Below are 20591 nucleotides of genomic sequence, written 5' to 3'. Positions count from 1 at the left end.
GGCGTGTTAATGGAATTTCGGTCATAATCTAGGAGTATTTGTACCTTATCCCCTTTTTAAAAAGCATGTTTTGCAATATTTTTCTGTTCTGTCCTAAAATTTAGAACTCTCAAACTCTCAACTTTGGCTCCGCGTATGCTCTTAACTCAGGTAAGTTTTTAACTCTTAAATCATTGAGTCGATCTTTACTTGTGTTTAGGTAATCCTAAATTGTATAACCATACGTAACAAAATAAAAAATTATCTTATATATACAATGAATTTTTTTAACGATGAAATTTGAATGAAACCTCCCAAACCCTAGATCCACCCTATAGCCTACTTATCTTCATCTTAACTACTCTCTTGTGTTTCTTTCACTAGTATATTTCTGACTGAATTGATTCCTTTGTTTATATACCTAACAATGAAATGGTGGGGACAAATGACAATATTAGCCAGAGAAATTAAAGGAGTGTTGGACCTTAGGGGCATGTGGTGATTAGATAAGTCATGTTTCAATGTTGGCTCTAGAAAGAATGAATTTATTTTTTCTTATAGTTTTTGTTTGTGGTGTTTATTAGGTTTTTGAGTAGTCAATTTACACTTATATATCCACCAAAAGTCCAAATCCTATCTAAGATATTGTATGTATGCAGAAAAATAACTTGGGGGAATTAAAGAAGATATTTCCATTTATCACTAGATAAGATCAATTTTGTCTAAATTCAACTCTATTGTCCTTCCACTAATTTTGAAATAATGTAAGTTCATGGTTAATTGTTTTAAGTTGTTATTTACTAACCTAGTACACACTCTCCGACTCTCTAAATCCATTCTGAATAGGTGGAATTCGTACGATAAGAACATACTTATATAGTTTGTACAAACAGATTTTTTGCGTGCTAAAATTTAAAATCAAAAAGGAAACATCCCAAATCGTACGCTAAGATGACCTAAATAGTCACTCAGTGAAAAAAAAAGTGATCGAGCGATGACAACCAGAAGATGAGATTCTAATTATTTTTTACAAAATTGGGTTAATTTAAATATTTAATTCCAAGGGCATGGCCCACAAAGTTGTAGGACCCAATTCATGTGATCAACTCTGCAGGTATATTATGGGTCATGGGCTAGTAACTCACATAAGCCCCAAAGAACGTTTCGGTGCTCTGTGGACCCTTTGCTTCGATCCGTTTAGAAAGTGACGTGATAATTGAATTTGAGCGTAATTTAATATAATCATACAGATTATATATCTATGTTGTCGGTCCCTAATCTCGTTAACAAATTTTTCCTTGTGATATTTAGGCTTGTTATTTTAAGAGAACGATATAATAAAAAGCTCAAGATAAATTTTATTGAATTAAGGATTAGTTGATTTAATTTAATATTATTTGTGCATCGCGTAGATTTATTCATTCCTCTAACAAACTTGAAAAAATTAATCCGATTATGTCTCTTACTCACCAATTTTCTTGTCGATAATGAATTATTGTAAACAAACTCAACCATTTTAATTAATTAATCTCTTCATAATAATTAACAATAATACTAATAATAATTATAATGAGTGCTTCTCAACGTTCTCAATTAAGCCACCGGAACATCATAACTTGGTTATTCGTCTTAATATTAATCATTTATCTTATTTACTCCACAAATTACATTCTTAACAATGATGATTCAGATTGTTCTTCCAATATCAATCATCTTTCGACGAATAATAACACTACTCTTCTTCAAGATGAAGATAAAAAAAACGAACAGAATGATGAAAATGTACTACGAAAAAAAGAAGAGGAAACTAATCTCAAACATGTTGTGTTTGGGATAGCTGCATCGTCGATTTTGTGGGATAAAAGGAAAGAGTATATTAAATTATGGTGGAAACCAGGAGAGACAAGAGGTGTTGTTTGGTTGGATGAAAATGTCAAAATTAATAACAATGAACCCCTACCTAATATTAGGATTTCAGGTGATTTGTTTCGATCTTTAGGTTCTTATCATTGAAATTTTATTATTTAATATAGTAGATTTATCGATCCTTTTTTTTTTCTTCAGATGACACTAGAAAATTTCATTATACGAATAGACAAGGGAGTAGATCGGCTCTAAGGATATCTAGGGTTGTTTCTGAGACATTAAGGTTGGGTTTGAAAGACGTGAGATGGTTCGTGATGGGGGATGATGATACAGTATTTTTTGCGGAAAATGTAGTTAGGGTTTTATCAAAATATGATCATAACCAATATTATTACATTGGTAGCTCATCAGAAAGTCATGTACAAAATATATTTTTTTCCTATTCAATGGCTTATGGTGGTGGTGGATTTGCAATTAGTTATCCATTGGCAAAAGAGTTAGAAAAAATGCAAGATCGTTGTATACAAAGATATCCTGGATTATATGGAAGTGATGATAGAATTCAAGCTTGTATGGCTGAACTTGGTGTACCACTTACAAAAGAACGCGGATTTCATCAGGTAAAATTTTATTTAATATCGTAAGATGTATGTATGATCTGCTAACATTTTGAAAAGTCCGAGCTACATAAGTAGTATTAAAGCATTTGGTTGAAATTGATGATTTTTTTGTTTTTTTGTTTGTGGTAGTATAGTATGATGTATATGGGAACTTACTAGGCCTATTGGGAGCACATCCAGTAACACCACTAGTCTCACTTCATCATCTTGATGTAGTAGACCCAATATTCCCAGGAATTTCGAGGGTTGAAGGTCTCCAACGCCTATTTGAATCATCGAAACTCGACTCTGCTAACCTAATGCAACAATCAATTTGCTATGACAAAGAGAGATATTGGTCAATTTCAGTGTCATGGGGCTATGTTGTTCAGATAATTAGAGGAAATGTTTCACCAAGAGAACTTGAAATGCCTACAAGAACATTTCTCAATTGGTACAAAAGAGCAGATTACACTGCTTACGCATTCAACACTAGGCCTGTTACAAGACATCCTTGCCAGAAACCTTTTGTATATTACATGAACACCGCGAAATTTGATCATTCAAGAAATCAGATTATTGGGATTTATTATAGACATAGAGAGCCTTCACCTTCTTGCAGATGGAAAATTGAGTCACCTGAGAATATCAACAACATTGTTTTGTTGAAAAGACCAGATAACAATAGATGGCAAAAGGTACAATTTTTAACACTTCTATACATACATTTGTCGTATGGTGTCTAGATCAACTTGCTCACATATCGATTTTTTTTTGGTGCAGTCTCCAAGGAGGGATTGTTGTGGTGTTTTACCATCAAACAATAACTCAAAGTCAAATTTGTACATGTGGGTAGGCAGTTGCAGAGATGGTGAAATCAGTGAATTGTAGCTGTTAGGGAGAGAGGCTTTACTTCATTTTTTTTTTCTAGTTTATCGGTAGTTCGATTTCTAGGCCATAGAAACTATCCAAATATTGGAAGTATAAAATGAAATTGCAACACCTAAATCATTCAATATTTTCCCTGTGTAAACATCACACTAATTTACTCCATTGTAGCTTTTTGTACAAGTCAAATCTGTTACCAGACATATTATAGCTTATATAGGCTATTTTGCCTTGAAATCAATCCCATTCTATCTGTCTTATTCTTTTGTGCAAGTAACTACAAGATAGGCATTCTCTTGAACCAGTTTCTCTCTCACAATCAAAGCTAACAGCTGAGGCAATATCTGTTTTGGAGACTGATAATATGATAATACGAGTTTCAGCTAGCAACTGTTGCATCTCAATTGAATACATAGAAGGAATACTTCCTCAACAACAACAGAACTTGAATGAATTCACAGTGTAAGTTAAATAGCATGAATTTCTTACAAAAGTGTAACATATGGTACCGAAAGGTTTAAAGGAAGTCCAAAAAGAGCATCTTTAGAATGAACAGTGTTCTAAATGCACTGGAAGTGTTACAACTCTCAACAGTGAATCAGTCTTGGATCAAATTACAATGAACAGTGAAAAATTAATAATGTTCAGTATAGTAACGGATACACGCTGTGTAATGTCTTCAAGTAGAAAACTAAAAATGCAGGAAGCTCATCACCACATGTAAGCTAAAACGACTGGAGACATCTTCTCTGCAGAATCATCTGGTTAACATTCATATTAAGGATAAGAATATGGAAGTTGAGAGATTAATGATGTCAAGGTTTACAACTAACAAGTCCATAGGGCTCAAGAAAACATTCACATCTACGATGGACAGGTAGTTTGTCAACAAAGTGAACTATTAGAATATCCAGATCAGATATAAATATATGAATCATGGATTAGATAAAACCAATTCACTTTCCAGAAGTAGTAAGAAAAACACTACATAAAGTATAAACGTAAGTCATGAACTGCAACCTGAGTACAACTCCTATTAGCTCGAAAACATAACGTATAGTTTATGGGTTCGAATATGCTTACTGATAGCCAAACTTCTGTGCTCTAGTCACAAAATGGAGTGAGATCAATTTTGAACTGCTGCTTCCCCTTGCTAACTCTCTGTAAGAAATGTGATATCAGGGAAGAAAAGAATAACTGCAAAGTGCTTAGGAGAAAGGAACACAGAGACATACAAAGAATGCTAAACCATTAGCTAAATGACAGCATATACCATTATGTAGTTTGATTTTTTTGTTCCTTGCATTTACCAGCATCCATTTATTGTTTTAATGCAGTGATTTGTTTTCTGTAAAATCCAGAGGTTTAGAAAGGGAAATTTTTACTCATGTTTTCATAAAGAGGAGCCTTGGACAACAGTAAACTTGTCTCTGTGCAACCTATAGGTCACGGGTTTGATCCCTGCAATCAACCACTGATGCTTGCATCAAGGTAGGTTTGTGTACATTACACCCCCTTGGTGTGCTGTCCATCTTCAACCCCATATGAATGTGGGATGCTTTGTATACCGAGCTGTCATTTTTTTCCTTTATAGTGTGCTAATACTGAAAATTTATATATCACGTTGCCAACTATATTTATTTTCTGGTGCTGCTTTCTAAAAGACAAAACACGTTGGGAGATGAGGGGCATATATCTGCATTTAAGTGCCATTTAAGCGAGACTGTCCAACTTAAACTTCACCTAGTTATTTGGTTTAAATGCACATCAAATGAGCATTCAACACCACTGCAATGTAGCAAGATGTCCCAAATTTATAGAGTCTTGGAAAAACCCTTGTGGGACAGGAACCACATCTCCTTACAACTCTCTCCAACTCTGGTATAGACCATGATATCCACACTGGCATCATTATAGGGTCAACAAGCAACAAAAGATGCTAAAATTGGCTCCTACAGACTAACTTAAATCAGATTAGAAAATTAAAACAAAAAACATAAAGAAATAAGGAAAAAATTAGCAAACATAGTCGCTCTATATCCTCTACAAGTGTTTGTACTTAGAAGTTTAGCGTCATTCATTTAAGCAACAAAGAGTGTCAAATATGCAATTCATGCTAAACAGAAATTAACTTACACCAAGCGCAACAAGCTCTTCTAGTAGTTCCTCCAGATGACGCAGAGGCTAAGTCAATACATAGATGAAAACATAAATCAGATCAATAGCTAAAACCAGAATGCCACAGCTTCATTTAAGGGAAAAAAAGGATGCCTCAAAAGTCCACAACAGATAATATAGTTTGTGTTTAACTTACCCACTGTGTTGGACCATCAACTGGAGCACTCAGGGGATCATTGTGCACCTAATGAAAAATATCTCTGATTCAGTCAAGCAGAATTATTTTTGAGGATGAGTTGAGCAGAAAATTAATGCATGTCTCAAAACGGATATCCTAAAAGTTCAGGAATCTCAAAAACGGCTTAAACGTTTCTCTTTTGAATGAATGCACCAGCAAAAGTAATATCACCGCATTTTGATTTCAACTCTCCAGTACCTTTTCACTCTCCTCTTAAATGAGTAAACATCTTTGTCTTCTTAAACAAGAAGTGCATACAGAAAGCAGATTGCAACTTTACAAATACTAGATGCTTTTTTTTACCTCCATAAATAATCCATCTACTCCTACAGCAACAGCTGTCCTGGCAATACAAGGAATTAATTCACGAAGACCGCCACTAGCAACACCACCACCTTCCAGCTGTACAAGAATGCAAAACATCAATTTATTGACATAGAATAAACTTTAACACTAGATCCTAAGAAATGGTCTAATTATGTGATTGAACTCGTGATCCTAGAATATTGAATTGGCTACTGTAAAATAATTCAAATAAACTATTAACAGTTGATTCTGACGCTTGAAAGATTCAAACAGCACAAAGTCAGGACAATGTCATAAAAGAAAGAGAAGATAAGGCCAATTAAGGGTTGTTTTTGTACATAGCCGTGTCTAACATGATATTGAAGAAGAAATTTTATACTAATTAAACCTAAACCTTCAAAGTTAAAACTAATTAAATGCCCTGAGTCATAGTCATGGACTCAGAGTGTTGGCAATAAACTGCATGTATCCAGTACTGATATGCTAAGGTAAATTAGAAGAATATCCCCTTTCCTTTCCCTTTTATCAGTTGCATACGAATCAAAGACTCATCTAAGGATTTTCAGTACTCTCAAAGGAAAGGGTAAAAGAACAATGCACCTTTTTGCCTGCTGGCTGTTGTAATGAATGAGTTATATCAGCAACCTGAGCACAAAGAATGTAAATGAGAAAAAGTACATCCAAAAACAAATATATATATCTGGGAATAGAGTATTAAAATACAGTCATAAATAAGACTCTTACAACAGGGCAATTGGCCTCCCTCATCCACTCAAAGTTCCGGGGATCTACAATCAAGTCATCTGCAGAGTCAGATAATATATGTTAGATTTAAATACCTGAGAAGCCTGCCTCCTCCTTACCGAGTTTGGGAACAACTATGCTTCGGGAAGCGACAGGGAGAGGAATATCCACCCCATCTACCTATACGTCTTGCTTGTACTGTTTAATCAGGAGTTACTCTACGAAACTGTTTGAAGTAAAATGAATAATGGATTTGCTTCTGTCCACCCTGGTCCCCACCCCAGAATCATTTTGCAACTGACCTTTTATGCACCTTTCATGAACACTGAGAACATGTCTCCTACTTATTCTTTGTTTAGCCTTGACCATTAGAAGATCAGTGCAGAAAATTACTCATAATGTACTTGTAAATCTTGAAGACCTTCCTTTCCGGCATATAAAAAACTGAAAATAACTTCTCAGAGACTTGCTTCCATCCAACTAGACAAAGTTAATAAGAAGAAACAAACTGAAGAAAACTTACTATAGCCAAACATTGTTCCTCTCTCACACACCATGACATTTTGATTTCCAGCTAATCTCACTTTTTCAGCAGAATTTACCATCACCTGAGAACATTGTAGCATAAGTAGAAAATGGACAGAATATAAACCCATGAGTGCATCCAAGATAATGGATAAAAGTTTAGTGGTTTTGACAAGGGAAAGTGAAAGGAGAACTAAAACGAAACTGAAAAGAAAAACATTACTTACTGATTGATCCAATAAAAAAAGAAAAAGGAATGTCACTTACTGAAGAGGCACAAAACTGGCCCTTCTTAATGTTAATAACTTTTCCAGTCTTGGCAGCTGCAACAAGTAGGTCGGTCTGTCATTAAAAGCCAAAAAGTAGATCAATATGGCTGCTTCCTGAGAAATGTATTTAAAATTTTGGCAGAAAAAGTCACAACATCTTTCTGAAAATGAAGATTATAACCTGCCTACATAAGAAAGCAGGAATTTGAATTATATCTGCAACCCGGCCAACTGCTTCACACTGAAAAAACATTGATTAGATGCAGTTCATATTGGAAGGGGAACTACTTCTGGACCACCACTTTTCAATGATGAGCAGTTATACAAAATGAATAAATGAACTGGAAATATCACATTACGCAGATACTTGACTACTTTTTTTGCATAATATGTTTCTGACAAATAAAGTGTCAGTTCAACCAACAACACACTAAGTTTTTGTAATCTTCTCCGTCATTATGTTAGAAAGGGGAGAATAATTAGAGCTAAATGCCTCCAACCATAGAGCACAACATCCATGACGTTCTCAGAAGAGTCAGAAATGAGGAATATGATGCAAAAAAAAGTACTTTGTGGAATGGAAAAACATTAAGTTGGTCAATAAACTTCAGAGTAATAAAAATGAATGAGAATAAAAAACCATGCACAATTTTTTTACAGAAGTTATATAATTTCCTAAGTGAATATTTGCAGTTAGATCATCAAAATTCTGGATCAAACAGAATATCAGCACAAAAGTTTTAGTTATAAACGGCATAGTGCCACTAAAATATGCAAACAAATTTTACCTGAATAGATTCATGAACATCAGTTACAATGGGTATGTCATATATTGTTTTCACCTTTTCAAGGATCTGCAACAAAGGGGGAAAAGTGATAGGTTATTTGCTGGAAGGGTTTACGTAACAGCGGAATTCATACATGAGATGGAATATAACATATTAAACCAGGCTGCAAAATTATATCACAAGAGAAGAAGGATTAGAGACCTTCATTTACAATATACATATTTTTCAAACTGATATAGGAGTTTAAAAAACCAACATGAAACCAAAGTACTGTGATATTCTTCCAGAAATTAAAGTGCCTGATGTTTCCAGCAAAGTAGTGGCACTGTTATACCTTCAAGCCTTCAGCCAAGCCAGGACCACGGAATGATTTTGACGAGGTTCGATTAGCCTTGTCAAAGCTCGACTTGAACACAAACTTCAACCCAAGTCTATATTAAAAAAAAAAATAACTCAATCATTAAGTGCTCGTTTGGCCATGGATGTTTTCCAGCAGAACTGTTTTGCCACAGAATTGTTATAATTTTCTGGAATTGAATAACTCCAAAAATCATATTTTTAACTCCAAATCACTCACCATTATTCAAAAAAAACTCTAATTTGTATACATATCCAAAAACAACTCCAATTTCCAAATACCATTTCCAACTTGAAAACAAATTACTACTTCTTTTTTTTTTCAAATTTCACTCCTGGATATTTTTATTTTAAATTTGTCCAAATATCCTCTAAATTCACAATGAAAAACAACAATAATGAACCTCAAACTGGACCATACGATCAAATACCATTCCTTAGAGCTAAACTGGTGAAATACATAAAATTGCAAAATCCACTAGTTAAAACAAATGAATGCATTCCAAAATCACATATGGAACTGTAAGAGAGATGAGAAAGTTACTTTGAAGTGATATTCTTCAAGTGTTTGGCCATGTAAAGAATGTGATCCTCAGATTCAATCACATTTGGACCTGCTAGTAAGAAAAATGGCTCTGCTGCCTGATTTTTTTTTTCGAATTCAAACAGTAATCAAGCAGTTAGTGTTTAAGCAAGATGTGAAAATGAACAACTTTTGAGTAAATAACATCGAAATTTTGAAACCTTGAGCTGGTTGAAGAGCAGTGATGATGATTCCATTTGTTCGCCGGAGTAATTTTCCGAGAGTGAAAGCAAAACAGTTATTCAGATCCAGCTAGCTTTGGATGGAATTTGGGCTTGTGAATTCATAAAGTCCTAACTTCAAAATGCCAAAACGGGACGGGCCCATAATAATTTATTCCTTTATACTAGGAAAAGTTATCAAATTATACAAATATTTCTATCATATTTATTAATTTTTTATATAATTTGAAATAATTATATATAATTTTACTAATTAATAATTTTTATCATCAGATACATTTATATATATATATTTTTTATATTGGATATACTGAAATAGAGCGAGAGAAATGAGAGAGATATTCTATGTATCTCAGACACGTGTAAATCAAATACATTCTCAAATATGGATACATAGGGAGAAAGAGGAAAATTACGAGCGAGATATATCGAGTACATATGAATCTACTTAGATACAGTATTTCTATAATTAATTACACCTAACTTTTCTCTTATATATCTAGAAAACATATATTCAAAGCAAAGTATTGTAAGAAACATAAAATTACAAATTAATATAAATCTAATTAACCAACTCTTGAAATAATGAAATTTGTGTAGTTTGTCCAAAAATCATACAATAATTTATGTTGCCAAAGCCAACACATTTATTTTGTGCTCCCTCCACCAAATTTATATGAAGTGTTTAAATTTTGATAGTCAAACATTCTGTTTTTTAATTATAAATTTTTTATATTTTAATTATTAATTATTGTAATTTAAATTTTTTTTATCTAGTTCTAAAATTTGTAGTGATTTTAGTTTGAAAAACTAATTATTTTCTTATATTCAATGTATATTATAATTGTCTTTGATTTTTGTCCATTTTGCTCATTTATTAAAAATTCGTTAATCAAAATATGTTTAATTACAATCTAATTTATATGGCATAAATTTTGAGATGCTTCGTTTAGCAATAAAAATTTCGAATAAGTTATATCCACAAATTGAACTCATGTCTCTATCGACATACGTTTGATAAGAACTTAATTACGTCTTATAAGTCAAGTTGTAAATTACTTAAAAGCATAGCGTTTTGAAACTAAACTTATACCTTAATCACATTATTAGAACATTAACTCTGTAATTAAGCAAAACATACAGAATTAAAACTAAAAAAAAGTTCCAATCTTGCTAAAGTTTCTCATTTCTTCATGAATTCACCGTAACAGAGCTGATTCAAGAGAAAAAAAACAGAGCAGTACATTGATCTTCATCACTGCAGCAAAAAGATACTAACACTCAAAAAACCCATCAATTTCTCAATGGAAAATGGAATATTTGAATTAGACCCAGAACCCCTTCCTCTTGCAGGAAAAAATGGTGGAAATTTCGGCTTTAATGGCGGACTGGGGGTTGAATGAGCATCAGGTATTGGTGGACTTTCAACAGGAGGAGATAACAGGGGTTCAGCATTATTAACAGAGTATTCAAGAATTTTATCGACCCCATGAAATGTGAAAGCAAGACTAACGTATAGATCTGGGTATGTGATTTGAGACCCATCAATGGTGAAATTGGATAATGAATTGTTGGTGACGATGATGAATTTTGAAGGCAAAAGAGTTGGGATTCGGGTGTTGGGTTTGAGCTGTTGAAGATCAGAGAAAGAAAGGCGTTGTGGGATTATGTGATAAGCGATTAATAATGGGTCTAAGTTTTGCATACCAACTGTTTGATGATTTGCCATGGCGGTTTTTCCAGGGATGAAGAAGGTGGCAGTGAGTGGGAGAGATGATAAATCTGCTGAAGATAACAAATTAGCCCACCCCACGAAATCCCCTGCTCCGATTAATGCCTGTAAGATGTTGTTCAGTTGCTGTTCTTGGATTTGGCGCTGTGTCAGCGACGGTGGCGGAGGTGATGACGTTGCTGTGGTTGAGAACGACGGCGTTGGTGGTGGAAATGTCGGCGGCATTGTTGGTGAAACTGATGCGAAAGAGATGAGATGAACTGGAACACTGTGATTCAGATATTCCGGCTCAACAATTCCGCCATTGTTGACCTTCAAATTCGATATTGACGATAGATCATGAACTGATGCCAAAGAGACAATATGAAATCGACTTTGATTCAGAGATTCAAGCATTTCATTTCCTCCATTGTTGACCTTCAAGTTGAAATTTCTCAGTGGAGTTCTGTACTCTGTTTCCTGATAGAGATCCAAATCGTACTCTTGATCATCAACAGCGATCAAGTTTTGCACTCTGTTTGCATTTCTCACTGTAAAAACATTCAAACCAAAGATTATGAACATCGAAAAAACCCCATTTATGAAACTCCACAAAATCAAAAAAAGAAGAACCAAAAACAGAGCAATTCAGACCCCATGCTTACCAAGAAAACTGGTGTAAATCAAAAGGTAGAGTAAGAAGAGAATCGTAGCAATGGTAACAACAACGGACGTCCGTAGAGCCATTTTCATGAAGAAAATTAACAACCAACAAAGAAAGAGAAAGAAGTATACCACAATAGAATAGGAAGAAGGCAAAACAGAGGACGGAGATGAAAGTGAAAAGAACAATAATCCAATTGATGATCCTAATTCTTGTCATAAACACTTGGCGGCGTCTATGGAATTGATCATTTGGATGATGAGCATTAGCCAACTTGATGAACATAAACTCGTCCATTCTCTCCTTCAACGATACCAATGTCGTCAAAATCAACATCTTTAACAAATTTTCTTCTTCAAAACAGGGGAATGGATGGATACTCTACTTGTTATGTATTTATAGTTAGTTAAAAATTCAGTTTCTAATTGCCGCCTATTCTTTAAAATCCAGTTATGTAGAATGTAGTTAGCTATAGTTAGTTAAACGTCGGTTTTTAGTTTGTTCAAATTGGCGCCAATTTTTTTTCTTCTTGCTACTAGTATTACACTCTATGTAATCTTTAAATTCAGGAGGGAAATTAAAATAGAAATCGTTAAGTATGGTGTATAATAATAATATTATACAGTGTATTAGTAATGCATGCTTGCATTAGTTATATACGTTGAGAATCGAAATTATTTCTTATGCGGTATTTGATTTGGTGTATGAAAAAGAACAATTATTTGCAATGGGAAATGTTTTGAGAGGGATTTAAGAGGTAGTTATGTTAGTAATCAATCTAATGCATGTGTTCGAAACTCTTTGTACAATTAATACCTAAAATTATATTTATTAGAATAAAAAGTGTAGTTAGAAAAATTAATTTCTGTAATGTACATTGACTCAACTTCAAGTTTATAAATAATTTTCTTTATGTTTATGGTCTAAATAAAGACATGTATTTGTATGTCTAAAAACTATCTCATTAAAGATCATGGAATATTTATTAAATTCATATACACTCAAGTTAACATGGAAATGGAGAGAGTAGTTGTTACCTTTTAAAAAAAAGTCAAAATAATAAGCTTTCGTTACATTTTACTTGTCATGCACAATTCGTTTCACAAGAGTCAATTTGATTAATTTTTGAAGTTGAATTAAATAAAAATAATTTCATATTTCTATATTCTAAATTTAGATGTTCAAAAACTATACGAGAAAATACTATAAGTTGCAATCCTTGTCATATAAAATACGATGAAAAATACATCAAAGTTTATGTATTTTAACTCGGAGAAAGCAGGATATCAATATAACAAAAAACAGAGTATTAGTATCCTCCATTTTTCTTCTTGGAGAATTATTCGAAGAATACATTAGTGAAAATAATAATAGAGAAAAAGAAGAATAGAAATAACAAATATTTCGATAATCGAATCAAAGAGAAGAACAATTGATCAAAATTCGAAGCAAAGAGAGAAGTAATAGAGATGAATGAATGAATACTCATATTTCATTTCATTTCATTTGAATGAATAACAAGACTCTGTTTTTCAGTTTACAGAGAATCTGATATGAATTCGACAAATCTGTTTTACAAAGAATCGAATATGAAATCACTACGAAAAAGAATAACAGGTGATCAGTATGGATGAATGTTTTTCTCAGTATCAATTTGAGTGAGTATTCATCATTTCTTGAACTTGCAGTGAAAATTGTTAATAGCTGCAAGAAACAGGGGAATCATTCAGAAACAGGGGAATACCATGAGTGAATCAATTTGAGTATTCATCATTTCTTGAACAGGACTGTGATTCAGAGATCCGGCATATCACTTCTGCCATTTTTGACCTTCAAGTTCAATTTTCTCCCGGGTACAAACGAAGTGCCTTTCGCCTGTTGATGCGGCGAGGGTGTTGCTGAAACTGATGGTGGATTAGCCAAAAAGCCGTGATGAACTGGACTGTGGTCCAGTGATTCTGGCTGCATATCAGTTCCGCCACTGTTGACCTTCAATTTCAATTTTCTCCCTGGTACAAATGTAGTGCCTTTCGCCTGTTGATACGGCGACGGTGTTGCTGAAACTGATGGTGGATTAGCCAGAAAGCCGCGATGAACTGGACTGTGATTCAGTGATTCCGGCTGCATATCAGTTCCGCCATTGTTGACCTTCAATTTCAATTTTCTCCCTGGTACAAATGTAGTCCCGTCTGCCTGTTGATACAGCGGCGATGTTTCTGAAACTGATGGTGAACGAGCTGGTACCCGAAAGTTGAATTTTCTCAGTGAAGTTTTGTACTCTGTTTTCTCCGGTGATGATCTCGGAACCGAAAGATCAAGTTGGGGCCTATTCAGATGGAGATCAAAGTCGTCCTTAGTAATTCTCTGTCTCGTCACCATTCTCACTGTAAAATCATTCAAATCAAAGATTCTTCATCATTTTAATCGAAAAAAACAATCGAAAAAGAAGAGCAGGAAACAGAGCCGATGCTTACCAAAAATATGGTAGTAAACAAAAAGGTAGATTAACAAGAAAGGAGCAACAAAGTGAAAAACAACAGAAATCCGTGGAGCCATTTTCACTGAGACCCAAAGAGGGAAAATTGGTTCTTGAGCTTTTCTTCTGTAAATTTTGGATCTCTGAAGAAGAAGAAGAAGAAGCAAATCTGAGCAGTTACTAATATATGTAAATAAAATTCAGTTACTTAAAAAAAGGCGGCAAAATTCAGTTATAAAATACAGTTATACTAATATTTGTTGCACTTTTAAGGATTTCGAAATTTAAATAAGGTGGGAATGACTTTGTGGTAGACAAAATGAAGGAAGCGAGATTTATGTGACGGGGAGAGGTGCGGGAAATAGGTTATAGAGGATACGAAGAGAGGCAGAGGTAGGCTGAAGCAGTATTAGGGGAAGTGATAAGGCAAGAAATTAGGTTCGGGGAACATGACTTTACTTTATATAGGAGGGTGCGTAAGACACGTATTAGAATAGGGATTAGAATACCAAATAGAGTCTATCAGTAATGCATGTTTAAATTAGTTATATATTACGAGATTATTTTGTATGTAGTGTTTGATTGATGTATTAAAAAATAATACTTGGGATAAGTATAAGAGTGTAGCTAGAAAAACATACAAATTATTTACTTGAATTCCTTAAGTTGACACTTATTTTGGGACGACTGGAATAGTAGTATTTAGCGATTCAAAATATCATTAATAAAATAAGAAGAACAGATAAAGGTGTATAAGAACCAGGTCCTTGACATATCTGTAAGAGAAATCGATGAAACAAATCTTGATTGAATTAAGAGAACTACAACAACAAGAACATGTTCCTAACAAGTGAAATAGTTCATCTAACTTTCATCTTTATACCTTTGAATCATATTGCATCTACACAACTAACTACCCCTTTCCATTTACACACATGCAAAAGGAGAATTTTCGTTTATAAATACGTTAGAATATGTGCTGCACCTGTTATCATGTGACACAAAAATTGATAACAAGGCAAGTTTTTCTATTAGCTTATATGCCTTTTAACCCCGAAAAGGTTGGATTCTTGCAAAAAAAAAACAACAATCCCAGATTTGTGAAGAGAGAAATCTGGAAGAATACCAGTAGGAGGCACCGATTTGGTTCTTCAATTTAGTCCCTCTGAATTCCTTCTGTTATGACCTTCAACGTTAATGGGGCTCTTCTGATAGTCTATTGATCTCGTTCTGTTATGACCTTCAATGATAACGGGGCTCTTTTTATCATCTATAGATCTTGTTCTGTTATGACCTTCAATGTTAATGGGGCTCTTTTGACCATCTATAGATCTCGTTCTGTTATGACCTTCAATTTTGATGGGGCTCTTTTGATCATCTATTGATCTTGATTTTCTAGAAGAAGAATTTTTACGCGGTCCTTGGGGAGGCTGGGCTTCGGGGTCATACTTTTGGGAGGCAAGGTAGTTGAGAGCAGTGACAATATCAGCAATGAGAGGCCGCATATTAGGTTGCTCCTGGACACACATTGCAGCAATTGCAAGAGCTTGGTATAAACCCCTCACAGGATAATGACCTTCTAGTGCGGGATCTGCCATCTGGTGGAATTTCTTCCGGTCTTTGAACAATGGTCGCGCCTGTAGAAGTAGAGTTATCATGTTAGATGAAGTATAAGCAGATTCATGCAATCATTGAGTTAAAAAAAAGTAGGACTTCCAAACATTATAGTTCACAGCACGAAAATCTTAAACGCGTTTCTCACTGGTCTATTCGTTTTTATGTCTACCCGTTCCACTCTTCCCTGAGAGACCGAGGAGATATCAATAAGGTCCAGTCACATGCTATTTATGACAAACAGATCAGGTTTTGGGGCTCATTCCTCCATATGCCATATTGGCATATGTAAATGAGGTTACATTATAAGCAATATTACTCTTATAATTGCAATCAGCAGCAATTGGAATGATATGATTGAGTTCTCGACAAATAGAGGAAGTATGTTTCAGCACATAGTTTTTAAACACAATGAAAATAAGAGTCTCCTCACAAGTCTCGGTGCATGGTGCTCAACTTAAGATGTGTTTATTGATCGACTAGATTTTTGAAGCATACAGCTGTCTTTACCCAAAAGAGATTCAAGTTATAGCTATGTAAAGCTTATTTTCAGTAATTAATGAACGAACTAACATAGCATACAAATCAAAGGACTTCATCTGATATATCAGCTAGTAGTGATGTGTATCACACTTCTGTATTTTCTTTCTTACATTTCTAGATGAATCTGTGTTACAATATAATTTTCCAGTCATTTATCAACATTCTGAACTAAAAACTCTAAACTATGATGTTTAAGGCACGAATGCAACAACTGCTTACCAATACAAAATACTTAAGCGAGGCTGCATATGTCCATGTAAAAAGGATACGGGGAAAATGTAGACCTTGACCTTCACACCGGAAAAATATTGGCAGAATTGGCTTCTTAGTAAAAGTAACATTCTATAGTTGCTCATGGATACTTAAATATAGGCCATTCTGGACAGCCCAGCCAGCACGACATCAGTTTCTACTTTCTAAGGCCACCAATATGTACATGACTACCCCACACTCCACACCTTCCAATATGACCAAAAATGAGAAGATGACTCAGATAAGTCAGCATCAACTCTTTCAGGCATGAAGCAGAAAACTCGTCTCCTAAGAACTTGTGAACTGTTATGTATAAAAGGCATTCAAAGGGGTTTGAAAAGTTCTTGGATTGCTACAAATCTACATTCATTGCCTTGTGTTTTAAGGTTGGATGCTCAGACTTTGTAGCATAATATAATATCAGAGCTCAACTCTAGCAAGCTCATTCTCACAGTAGTAAGTTCACATTGATTAAATCCAGAGTTACATTACAGATGCGGGAGGGTAAAATTTATATTTCCGGTATAAAAGGCATAAAAAGGGGTTTACACATGTCTTAGGCCACTCCATTTTTTACCTTAATATTTTGGGGCTGATGCTCAACTTCTTTTAAATAAACCGCAGACAAGCAAACAAGAAACAGGAGTGGACAAACCCTGTCTTGTCTGATAAAGAGTAATAAAGGAAAAGTCATGTGTTATAACAGCATAACCACACAAATTCACATTTCGCAGATAAAAGACAAAGACAGCTTACCCAAGCAACAAGGTTTTGCTCTGCAGCAGATCTAGTATTGTCGATTGCTTTCCTGCCCGTAATAATCTCCAAAAGAACAACTCCAAAGCTGTAAATGTCTGATTTGAATGTCAGTTGGCCAGTCATAGCATAATCTGGTGCACAATATCCATATGTGCCCATCACTCTAGTAGAGACATGGGTCTTGTCTCCAAGAGGACCCACTTTAGCCAAGCCAAAATCAGATAACTTTGGATGGTACCCCTCTCCAAGCAGAATATTAGAGCCCTTCAAGTCACGATAAATAACAGGCGGTTTCATTTTGTCATGCAAATACTCCAGGCCCCTTGCAGCACCTGCAGCTATCATCATTCTGGTGTTCCAATCAAGGCGCTTTTTATCTGACCAAGGGTCTGCAACATACGTTTATCAAGGCCAAGAAAATTAAAATTTGTTGGAAAGCAAGAAAATCCAAAAACACAAATCTTTTCAATGGTATTCTTTAGTGTATGGCATACCATGTAAATGGTCTTCTAATGAACCAAGAGGCATGTACTCATAGACCAACACCCTATGATGTCCCTCGACACAATAACCAATTAATTTAACAAGATTGGGGTGGTCAGCCATACTTAGAGTGAGTACTTCCACAATGAATTCCCTGTTTCCCTGACATCCATCGGGGTTGAGTTGTTTGATGGCTACAACCTTCCAGAAAAAAAAAAGCAGGCCTCAGCAAACAAACCAATTATCCTTAAATACAACCACTTATGGGAACCAAGAAAGAACAAATGCACGAAAGCTTCAAAACACCAAGAGAGCCAAGCAAGTAATCTCCTACAAGCAGCAAGTTTTGATTAATCTAGCAAGAACAAGTCGAGCTAACCTGACCAGTATCTGCCAAAAAACCTTTGTATACTTTGCCAAAGCCACCTTCACCCAAGAAGTAGGCTGCTTTAAAATTTTCTGTTGCAGCCACCAGTTCATTAAATTTAAACGCCCGTGCCCTATTCACTCCATTAATTTTAATTCCATCAGTTTCACCATCTCGGGGAGCGCTACTACAATTGCCATCCATCCTAGTTGTAGATTGGTTTGCATTTTCAGGCTCTTCCTTCTGCACAACTTTATTTTCACTCGCCTTCGGTGTATCTACACCATAAAAAAGAGACACCAAAAACCATTAGGGTGAAAGAAAGTGAGGCCCATTTGAAGAAGAAAATGACATGAACAAGCACATGGATAGTAAAAGCCAAAGTTTGCTGATTCTCACATAATAGTATACAAAGATGACCTCAATGATTACATAATCTAAAAGGAAAGGAAGAGTTCTTGAACACAAAAGACAAAACAAAGAAAGAGACTTCAAATTACATTACAGCAAGATATTATACTTCAGTGGTACCTCAACAATCAGCAGCATCAAAACCAACACCAACAACATATTCATTGTAGTCCCACAAAGTGGGGTCTTTGGTGGAGAGGGTCGACTATACCCAGACCTTACCCCTGCCCTCAGACCTAGAGAGGTTGTTTTCGATAGACCCCTCCAGCTCAATAACCAAAGTACAAGAAACAACAACAACATAATCTACAAAAAAAACAACAAATAGTAATAGAAATCGAAGGACCATCAAAACCATCCATCCATCCAAAAAAAACATAAATAACTAAATTAAATAAATAGAAACCCACCCAACCCCACCCCAACCCCAAAAAAAGTCAAAAGTTTCAAAAGATGATGTCTACAATTGCTTGTACACTAGATAGTTCCTAGAAGACACCCCTCAAATCAGAAATTAGACTTTTTTACAGATAAAAACAGCACCGACGCATCAAGAATTCAACTTTTTCTTCTCTTCTATGAACAATCAACAAGACATCAGTAATTTCAACAATACCCCTTAACAAAAATACAATCAAATCATAGATGCATGCAATAATCAGATGAACAAAAACCAAAAAAATCAGTAAAAAGGCATGAAAATTTCATACCCAAAAATTCCTTTTTTAAGCAAAAAAACTCAATCATCGATTAATTTCCAACAAACCCCACATTGAATTTTCCAAAAGGGGGCAAAATTATTCCAATCAGAAAAATGGGTAATCGAACTTTATGTTAAAAAAAAAAAAACCTGATTTGGGTTTTGGCTGATCATCCCTTTTGTATTGATTATTGGCTTGGATTCTCTTTTTTTCTCGTTTCTTCATAGATGGATCACCAGAACAAGGGAAACAGCCCATCGCTTCCACTTTCCACAAATACCAAACAAACTAGTAAAACACTATATATTTCTCTCTATATATCTATATCTATATATCTATGAGTATGAACTTTCTTCTTCTTCCTCTTCTTCTTCCTCTTCTTCTCTCAGAAGAAAAGAAAGCCCCCTTAAACAAGAAGAGTTTAGCTTAGAGATTTTTGGCTTTTGGTGAGAGAGAAAATAGAGAAGGAGCTTCTTGTTAATTAGTAGTACTCTACAATACAATGTTTTGGTTTTCTAATTAAGTGTAACATTTACTAATTGGGGTAATCCAATCAACAACTTCAACATGTCATACAAAGGACTTTTAGGTCTTTGTGTACCTATTTTGTATTCTTTGTCTTTTCTCCTCCTTTTACTTTTTTTCCTTTTTTGATTTTTCGTCTTCGAAGCAAATATTCAAGCTACGACAAAATTTGAATCGCATATTATATGGACTCATTTTGAGGTATTCTTCTAACAAGATTCTTTTCATTTTAATTTGAAACATCTGATTAAGGTGAATTTGAAAGCTCTAATTAAAGTGAAGTTATACCTGAACCTGTATATCCTCGTAAAAGTGCACATGCACCTATTAACTTTGGAAAAAGTATGTGTAAGTTTGGGTGAGTTGGTTTAAGCTCCACCTTAAAAATATAAAATAAAATAAGGAGATTGACTTAATTTTGATTTCGAACTTACGACCTCGTGTTCAAAATTATTATTTTAGAAAGTAAAAATTTATCTGGTTATGTGAAGTTGCCTTGAATATAATTTTAATTATTTAATCATTGAGCTGCCTTGAATATAATTTTAATATAACAATTAAAGAAAAACCTTAATTATTAGATATTGTTTTTGCTTTAAAATAGGGCAAGTCTCAACCCTCTTTTGTTTTACTCTATTTTGAA

General features: G+C 34.5%; 4 protein-coding genes across 7 annotated transcripts; 1 reads left to right on the top strand and 3 right to left on the bottom strand.

Moving 5' to 3' along the window:
* Positions 1-1548: 1548 nt before the first annotated feature.
* Positions 1549-3817, top strand: LOC107004061. The gene is made up of 4 exons (XM_015202277.2): positions 1549-1957; positions 2044-2465; positions 2600-3142; positions 3228-3817. Exons 1-4 carry the CDS (start codon positions 1549-1551, stop codon positions 3333-3335), a joined length of 1482 nt encoding a protein of 493 aa, XP_015057763.1. The 3' UTR covers positions 3336-3817.
* LOC107003120 (2-dehydro-3-deoxyphosphooctonate aldolase 1) lies at positions 3778-9582 on the bottom strand. The gene is made up of 14 exons (XM_015201383.2): positions 9422-9582; positions 9222-9319; positions 8655-8751; positions 8321-8386; positions 7714-7773; positions 7531-7605; positions 7262-7346; positions 6739-6797; positions 6595-6639; positions 5992-6090; positions 5647-5694; positions 5469-5516; positions 4416-4493; positions 3778-4093 (listed from the first exon to the last, which is right to left on the bottom strand). Exons 1-13 carry the CDS (start codon positions 9455-9457, stop codon positions 4437-4439), a joined length of 873 nt encoding a protein of 290 aa, XP_015056869.1. The 5' UTR covers positions 9458-9582; the 3' UTR covers positions 3778-4093; positions 4416-4436.
* Positions 9583-10567: 985 nt separating this feature from the next.
* On the bottom strand, positions 10568-12399 carry LOC107004181. The gene is made up of 2 exons (XM_015202423.2): positions 11949-12399; positions 10568-11704 (listed from the first exon to the last, which is right to left on the bottom strand). Exons 1-2 carry the CDS (start codon positions 12151-12153, stop codon positions 10698-10700), a joined length of 1212 nt encoding a protein of 403 aa, XP_015057909.1. The 5' UTR covers positions 12154-12399; the 3' UTR covers positions 10568-10697.
* An 890-nt stretch (positions 12400-13289) lies between these two features.
* On the bottom strand, positions 13290-19964 carry LOC107003094 (probable serine/threonine-protein kinase PBL7). Of its 4 annotated transcripts, none has more exons than XR_001454608.2 (7): positions 19573-19943; positions 18324-18589; positions 17956-18145; positions 17459-17850; positions 15420-15930; positions 14292-14436; positions 13290-14201 (listed from the first exon to the last, which is right to left on the bottom strand). XR_001454608.2 is itself a non-coding variant. In XM_015201346.2 (6 exons), the coding sequence occupies exons 1-5, from the start codon at positions 19679-19681 to the stop codon at positions 15445-15447; spliced, it is 1443 nt and encodes a 480-aa protein (XP_015056832.1). In that variant the 5' UTR covers positions 19682-19943; the 3' UTR covers positions 13290-14201; positions 15420-15444. The 4 variants fall into 4 exon arrangements, 2 of the variants coding, with proteins under 2 accessions (XP_015056832.1, XP_015056833.1); XR_003575290.1 differs by lacking the exon at positions 19573-19943 and adding an exon at positions 18843-19096; XM_015201346.2 differs by lacking the exon at positions 14292-14436.
* Positions 19965-20591: the final 627 nt, after the last annotated feature.

Source organism: Solanum pennellii, chromosome 11 (assembly GCF_001406875.1).
Source record: "Solanum pennellii chromosome 11, SPENNV200".
Taxonomy (NCBI): domain Eukaryota; kingdom Viridiplantae; phylum Streptophyta; class Magnoliopsida; order Solanales; family Solanaceae; genus Solanum; species Solanum pennellii.
The sequence above is the reverse complement of the archived record's forward strand: the minus strand, read 5'-3'. Positions and strand labels throughout refer to the sequence as shown.